At 54.7% G+C, this 8,535-nt stretch overlaps 1 protein-coding gene across 3 annotated transcripts in view; it reads right to left on the reverse strand.

Moving 5' to 3' along the window:
- RASA3 (RAS p21 protein activator 3) overlaps positions 1-8,535 on the reverse strand; it is a 133,413-nt gene that overhangs the window by 7,410 nt on the left and 117,468 nt on the right. For all 3 annotated transcript variants that reach the window (XM_017518757.2, XM_037735004.1, XM_017518756.2), the window contains 2 exons: positions 5,929-6,137; positions 2,999-3,102 (listed from right to left, as the gene is read on the reverse strand). In XM_017518757.2, the coding sequence (XP_017374246.1) occupies positions 2,999-3,102; positions 5,929-6,137 (313 nt within the window). The remainder of the gene's footprint in view (positions 1-2,998; positions 3,103-5,928; positions 6,138-8,535) is intronic.

Consider the following 8,535-nt stretch of genomic DNA (forward strand, 5'->3'; position numbering starts at 1 on the left):
GTCACTCACCCACCCGTCCATCCATCATCACTCACCCATCCGTCCATCCACCAATCTACCCACCCACTCAGCTGCCCACCCGGCCATCTGTCCAGCACACTCGTCCAGGTGCTGGGCACTTGCTCTGTGCCAGGTCCGGGAAGGTCACTGCATATGGCAACTGAGGAGATGGGAGATGCTTGTGACTCCAGTGACACAGGTGGGCCCAGATGTTGTGGTTTGGATTTGTGTCCCCACCCAAATCTCAGGTCAAATTGTAATCCCTAGTGTTGGAGGAGGGGCCTGGAGAGAGCTGATGGGGTCACAGGGGTGGGCTTTCACCTTCCTGTTCTTATGATGGGGGGTTCTCATGAGGTCTGCTTGTCTCAGGAGGGGCCTGGAGGGAGGTGATAAGGTCACAGGGGTGGACTTTCACCTTGCTGTTCTCGTGATGGGGGGTTCTCAAGAGCTCTGGTTGTCTGAAAGTGTGTGGTGCGTCCCCCATGACTCTCTCCTGCGTGTAGGAGGTACCTTCTTTCCACTGTGATTGAAAGTTTCCTGAGGGCTCCCCAACCATGCTTCCTGTACAGCCTGCAGAACTGTGAGTCAATAAACCTCTTTTCTTTATAAGTTACCCTGCCTCAGGCAACTCTTTATAGCAACATGAGAGCTAATAATACACCAGGCTCTGGGGATGGGGAGGCTGGGAAGCACCTGGGGGAAGACACTTCCAAGGTAAACAGGGTCTTCAAGACTGAGATGCAAGGGTATTCCTGGCAGAGGAAGAGCCTGAGCTGTTGCACAGGGTGCACGGCCTGGGAGGGGCTGAGCAAGGCTGGAGGGCAGCCCACGGCACAGCTGGTCAGGGAGGTCCTGGTTGGCATTTTTCAGAACCTGGGTCTTGTGTATGAGGCTCCTTGACTCTGGACTCCATGATGCTGACCCCTGCTATGAGAGTGCTGGAAAGAGGCTGGCCCAGGCAGTCTTGGCCACCTTGAGGCCTTGTGTCATCTGCACAGCATCCGGCGACCTCAGACCCAGGGACAGCACCCGGCACACTTGCTGGAGGAGAAGATGCTGTGGTGGGTGGTAGCCCAGGAGTGCCTGCATGTGTGGTCGTCTGCATTTGTGTGCATGCCTGCATGTGGGCCAGCATCCATGAGCGAGCATGTCCCGTGAGTGCCTGCCTATGTGGTTGTCTGTGCATGTGTGTGCATGCCTGCACGTGGGCCTGCGTCTGTGAGCAAGCATGGCCCATGAGTGCCTGCATGTGTGGTTGTGCATGTGTGTGCATGTGTGCATGTGGGCCTGTGTCCGTGAGCGAGCATGGCCCGTGAGTGCCTGCATGTGTGATTGTCTATGTGTGCATGCCTGCATGTGGGCCTGTGTCCGTAAGCGAGCATGCTGTGTTCAACTCCACATGTGCTGGAAGTGCTACCTTGCTTGTCTGCACGTACATGTGCCTGTGTGTTCATTTCACGCATGTATGGCTGGGCATGTGTGTGTGTGTGTGTGTACATGGATGTGCATACATGTGTACGTGCCTGTGTTTGTGTATGCCTGGAACCCATGCACACCCAGGGTGTGTGGTGCTGCAGAACAGGCGTGGCCGAGCTCACAGCTGGGCAGCAGCATGGACACTCAGGCAGGACTCGTGTTTCCAGGCCAAGGCATGCTCCACACTTCTGGGTTAAATCAGCAGAATGAAGAGAAGAAAATCTAACAGGTGTAATTCCAGGCACATTCTGCTCTATTTCTATTCTGAGTGGGACTCAAGGGCCTCCTACAATCTCGAAGAGCAGATCTGAGCTGTACCAGACCTCAGCATACAAACAACGCAGCTGCTTCACCCCCCCATGGCTCTTCTCTCCTCACTTACAGACCTCAAACCACTGTCCCCATGTTGTCTCATTGGGCTTACCTGGATTGCTGTTTCAATTCTGTAAAGGAATTAAACGTCAGAGATAATGATACGGCATAAAGATTTGAAAAACATACTGTGCCTGGTGCTGTTTCAAAAATATATATGGTACCATTATCTGTAACACTGAATTGCTTTGCAGAACTAAGAATCTGTGTGCATGTCTGCACACAGATACATGCATGCTCACACAGGGGCCCACAGACATGCATGCATACTCACACATGTGCACACACATTCCCATGCATGCACAAATACATATGCATTCACATGTCCACACATTCACACAGCTCACGTGTCAACACATTCACACACTCTCATGTATGTCCACTCATGCACACACATTTACAGATTCACATACACACGTGTCCACACATGCACACATGTTCACATGTATCCACATACTCACACATCTCACACGTGCCCACATTCCCACACATGCACAATGCATGGTCACATGTCCACACATGCTCTCACACATGCACACACTCACACTTGTCCACATGCACACACACATGTGCCCACACATTCACACATGTCCACACACCCACGCATCTCATACACGTGCTCACACATTCCCACGCATGAATAAATGCATGGTCACACCTGTGTCCACATGTCCACACATGCTCTCACATGTCCACACATGCACACACACACATCCCCGCACGTGTCAACACTCACGTGCATGTCCACACATGTGCACACACGTGTCCACACATTCACACATGTTCACATGTGCCTACACACATGCACACATCTCGTCTCCACATACATGCATGCGCACTCACACACGTGTCCACACACAGGCAATTGTCCCTCTAGAAAACACAAAGGAATGACAAAAATAGTGTCCTCTAAAGAATTTGGCAGTACAAAGTTAAATTCCATCTGAAAATTATCTACAGAACCTGTTATCAAGGTAATTTTCCCCCGAATAGCTGGCTAACCTGCAAAAAGCTTTTCCCGTCCATCCATGCTACAGATACCTACATGTAGCCCACAGTACACCAGAGGCTCAGACCACAGGTGTTCATCTGCAGCCAGGCCTCGCCAGGCATCCCCTCGCTGCACGGCTCTGTGTGCCAGTGGACTCACCCTGCATCTTCTCCAGCTTGCTCATGTATGAGTTGAAGAGGGAATAGATACGCTCCGTCTCACGGTCCCCATCAATGTCCAGCTGGATGTTGGCTGGGAGGCCACTGTCCAGACAGTGAGAACAGAAAGATAAAAATATGTATTTAAACAATGCTTTTAATAATGACGGTAATTTTTAAAATGTCACTGAAGGAAGGCGACAACTGTGTTGGAAGTGAAACTCGAGACAGGACCTATTTGCCGTCCGTCTGTACACAGCAGCCAGTGCAAGTGTTGGCTTGGTGAGACGTCCACAGTGGCACTGACACCAGCGCTGACACCAGGCCGCAAGCTGGACCTAACTAGCAACCTCTGCTTCGAGTACGATCGACGTATTTGGAGACTTCGCAGAAGATCCTTGCTGTGCAGTGTTTAAAATGGGCTTATCATTTGTACTAACTGACCTTTCCTGAAATCAAGCATTACTGAGTTATGTCTGGTTTAAACCTATTCTTACTCCAGAATCTTATCAATACATAAGAAATTTAGGAAGATTAGGTGCCAAAATACCCAGTGTCATACTTGTACATTTGTAGTAACATGCAGAACTAAATTCCCAGTAACTATGAGCACTCCAGACCTTGTGGCTTTTCCCTTCAATCATTGCAAACACTCAGGGACGCTGTGTGGTTACTGCCCTGCTCACTTATGTTCACTTCTCCTACTTCTACACCAGCACACAGCAGGTTTCCTTAAGCACTGGTTTTTAAAATTTTTTACCAAGTCTTACCAAGATTTTTTTCTTTTTAATTTTTTTGAGAGAGAGCTTCACTCTCCCGGCCAGGATGGAGTGCAGTGGTGCGATCTCAGCTCACTGAAACCTCCACTTCCTGGTTTAAACGACTGTCCTGCTTCAGGCTCCTGAGTAGCTGGGATTAAAGGGGCCTGCCACCACACCTGGCTAATTTTTGTATTTTTAGTAGAGATGGGGTTTTGCCATGTTGGCCAGGCTGGTCTCAAACTCCTGATCTCAGGTTATCCACCCACCTCAGCCTCCCAAAGTGCTGGGATTACAGGCATGAGACATGGAGCCCGGTCTCTTTTCTTTTTATAAATCTTACTTTGTGCTACTACTGTGAAAAACCTCCAAAGTTGGGCATGGTGGCTCACACCTGTCTCTACTAAAAATACAAAAATTAGCTGAGCATGGTGGCACATGTCTGTAATCTCAGCCACTCGGGAGGCTGAGGCAGGAGGATCACTTGAACCTGGGAGGCAGAGGTTGCAGTGAGCTGAGATCGTGCCACTGCACTCCAGCCTGGGCAACAGAGGCTCCACCTCAAAAAGAAAAAAAGAAAAAAGGAAAAAGTCTCCATTTTGAAAATGTAGGCCTGGCACAGTGGCTCACGGCTATAATCTCAGTCCTTTGGGAGGCCAAGGCAAGATCACCTGAGGTCAGAAGTTCGAGACCACCCTGGTCAATATGGTAAAACCCTGTCTCTACTAAAAATACAAAAATTAACTGAGTGTGGTGGTGCATGCCTGTAATCCCAGCTACTTGGGAGGCTGAGGTGGGAGGATGGCTTGAGCCTGGGAGGTTGAGGCTACAGTGAGCTGAGATTGAACCACTGCACTCTAGCCTGGACGACAGAATGAGACCCAGTCTCAAAAGCATGCAACTAAAAAAACTTCCCCGAGCTGGGGGAGCTGAGGCTGCCTGTGGGTGGTGTGGGATGTGGAAAAGACCCTGAGCTGAGAGAGCGGAGGCCAGCTGTGGGTGGTGTGCGATGTGGGAGGCTCTCGAGCTGTCCTGTGTTCTCGTAGGGAGAAATGGCCTGGAATGAAACCCTTCTGGGGGTGCATCCCCTGCAGGGTCGGCTGCCGGGTGGGGACATGCCAGGTTTCCTTTCCTCCTGAGACTGCAATGGTCCTGCTCCGGCCCGGGGTGTGAGGATAGAGGAGGGTGCTGGCCTTTCCAGGGTGGGGGGTGGGGGTCCTGGGGTGTTGGGCACACATGCCTGGGTGGCAGCCAGGCCCTCCTCCTGAGCTTCAGCCTCCGAGTCCATGAAGCAGGATCTAAGGTCTCCTCCCGAGGCTGTGGGAGGATTAAATGGTGACCCAGTGTGGAGCACAATTCATCCCTGCAGGGCCCTTGTGCATAATGCCCTGCAGAGGGATCACGTGGCCACAGCCACAATGTTGTCCCCACGGCAATGTGCATCTCATGGAGCAGAACTGGGAGACTGCTGGGCTCACGGGCCTCCTTCCTTGGACCGGCACAGGTGACCCAAGCCTGTGTGGAACTGGAGGCCCAGCTGACGAGGGGCTGGAAAGACCACAGGCTGCCTGCGTCCCATGGATAAATCAAGGTAGGTGTCCTGGGCTGGATGAAGCTTTCAGGGAGAGGTTTGCTCCCAAGCTCCTCCTAGAGAAGCAGAAGGCCTCGGCCCTGGGGAGCCCCCTTCACCCTGACCTCCCACTCCCCTGGGGCAGGGCCTCAGGAGGACCCTGGAAGGCCTGAGGCTCCCTAGAGCCTTCAAGAGGCTGGGCCCCAGATGCTCCCTTGGGTGGGAGGCCCCTCAGGTGGGAGGCTCTGGGGACAAGGCGAGCACAGTCCCGTTTCCGCCCAGCTTACAGGCAGTCATGCGCTGTCCGTGGCCCCTCCCTACACTACCCCTGACCACACGTCCTGCACATGCCAGGCGCCGAGGCACGGACTCCACGGGACCCTCCTGACCCGGCCCCCGGCCCCTGACTACACTTCCCGCATGCACACGTGCCGGGTGCCAAGCCACGGACCCCTGTGGGACCCTCCCTACCCGGCCGCCGGGCACACTTCCCACACACACACATGCTGGGCGCTGAGGCACGGACCCTGCAGGCCCCTCCCTACCCAGCCCTTGCCACACTTCCTGCACGCGCACACGCCGGGCACCAAGGCACGGACCTACCTGGTGCAGGGCGAGCATCCAGGGGCCGAGTCTGAGGACGCCCTGCAGCACAGCCAGTGGCCGCCCAGGTAGGCAGACGGGTGGTAGACGGTGAGGCGCTTCTGGTTGCACTGGCTCACTTTGGTGAGAATGTCGATCCAGTCCTTGGCCTCCACGCAGTTGTTGGCCTGGATGTAGAGTGCGCGCTCCGGCTGGATGACCTGAAACATCTGAGGATGCAGGTGGGCTCAGGATGGCGCACGTGAGGTCCTGTGGCCGAGTGCATGCCAGGGTCTGGCAGGCACCTGGCTGTCCTCGCTGGAGCCTCAAGAGGAGACACTGAGGGTGCACAGGCCCAGGAGTCCTGGAGCTCTAAACACTAGGAGCAGCCAAGGTCAGGGGTGCAGAGCTCTCTGCCACCCTGAAACCTGATAACCAGTGCTGTGGCGAACGGAGGTGAGAATGGATGTGGCTAGACATGGCTGGGCGGCCAGGTATAGCTTGGCCAAGGCCCTTTATGTGCCAGGGCCTCAGAGGTCTCCGTTCAAAGGCAGAAATGAGGCCCTGTGGTCTCCCCATGAGGCTCCTGTAGCCAAAGACAGGAGTCCCATCCATGCAGGGTTTCTGCTCTATCAGCCGGGGTGGCCTGGCCTGCTCAGCTCCTCCCCCACCTTACCAGCCCAGGGCGCTTCCTCCTTCCTCCCTTCCTCCCTTCTTCCCAGCCAGGGTTGGGGGCTGCTCAGGGCAGCAAGAACCTTCGCCGTTTATCACTCAGTCAACAAACATGGCTGAGCACCAGCAGTCTCCCAGGTCCTGGAGACAAAGCCTGGCCTAGGATTTCTGCTGAACCTGCAGCTACCAAGAAAGACTAAGTAAGCGCAGGTGGCGGCTGGGGAGGACGCATGGCAGGTGCCAGCAGGGGCTGGAAGTGAGCAGTCCTGGTGCTGTGGACAGAAGGCTGACTGAAAGTTAGCTCGGCAGGGAACTGACACGGTAGAAGAAATGGGAGGCACAAAGGTCCTGGGGCAGGAGGTGGAGGGTCCCAGGGCAGGGTGGACAGGGGTCCTGTGATTGGAGGGACGGGGTCCAGGGGCAGGGGGGACAGAAGTCTAGGATTGGAGGGATGGGGATCCCGGGGCAGGGAGGATAGGGGTTCTAGGATTGGAGGTCAGAAGTTCCCAGAAGGAGCTGGCTCTGGGGCACACGAAGACAGGTTTTCTGAGTAGAAGGCCACCTGGAGGCTGGGAGGCTTTCATAAGGACTTGCCCTTAAGTCAGGAATCAGGGGAACAGTGGCCTTCTCCCGCAGATAGGCACTTCCTTCCACTGATCTGGGGAGGATTTAGGCTCCAGGTTTCTGGAGAACAGCTGGGGTCTTATTTACAGAGGCCAGGAGCCACCTGTGTGCAGGTCTCCCTGCGTGCCCCTGAGCATGGCTGTGATCCCCCATGGCGGGCGTCCTGCCATCGTCCCAGGCTCGGCCCTGCCACCAGGAACAACCTCCAGAAAGGTCTCCCCAGCTGCCGAGAGCCTGGCCCGGCAGCAGCCCCAGGGGAAGCGGGCCCTGAGGAAGTCAGCAGGACATGAACAGCAGAAACTATGGAACTATTGGAAACCTATGGAAAGGGTTTGAAGTGATTCCAGGACATTCCCACACTGCTTCCTTCCAGGGACGGTCTCAGGGCAGGTCCCAGCCTTCTCTCAGTCAGCAGGCACTGAGCCCACAACTCTATGGGTGCTGAGACTGGGTCCCAGTGTCCCCTTCAGTCAGCAGGCGTTGAGCCCACGCCCTCCTCTTCAAATACTCTATGAAGTTATGCTTATTGTGGACCTGTCTGGACCGCCTGTGAATAACAACCTAGTGAAATTCCGCCAACAGTAAGGAACGTGTGTCGACTTTGGCACAGGGCCCAGGGACTGCACCTTCCCCACAGCTGCTCTATGACCCTCATTCTGCAGTCAGAAGGCCTGTCCCAGCCAGACTGTGGCAGGGCACAGGGTCAGCCTCAGGATGGCAAGGAGGGCTGGGTCGCTGACTGTAGGAGCACCAAGTCACTAGGGAGAAGGCAGCCAGAGGCCAACCCACCCTGGGAGGCCACCAGACGATGGCAATGCCACAGACACCTCTAGGGGATTCCTGCCAAAAATGCATCATCAAGACCTCCCACTTTGGCACATCCGACAAACCCACAGTGAGGGACGTCCACAAAACTGCAGGGCTGCACATCTCAAAAATGCCAAGGCCACCAGGCACAAAGAAAGGCTGGGAGCATCCAGTCAGCCAGACTGAGGGGACAGCAGAGCAGATCATGGACTGGATCTTGAGGGGAACAAACCATAGCTGGGGGTGTGCAGTTGGTGGCAAATTCAAACATGGCTGCACTGGCCCCACACGGCGGGTGGCTGCTGTAGTTTTGGGGACTGTACTGCAGGAAACACACTCAGAAGCATTGAAGCTGTTCAAAAAAGCACAGGCATGACATGTGGAGAGAGAAGGAACGAATACGATGGTGAACAAGGCCACGTGTGGGTCTGAGTGTGACAAGTGGAGACAGAAGGAATGAACACAATGGGGAACGAGGCCACGCGTGGGTCTGTGTGTTACACGTGGAGAGGGAAGTAATGAATA

The sequence above is a fragment of the Cebus imitator genome, unplaced genomic scaffold, assembly GCF_001604975.1.
Source record: "Cebus imitator isolate Cc_AM_T3 unplaced genomic scaffold, Cebus_imitator-1.0 Scaffold703, whole genome shotgun sequence".
NCBI classification, from domain to species: Eukaryota; Metazoa; Chordata; class Mammalia; order Primates; family Cebidae; genus Cebus; species Cebus imitator.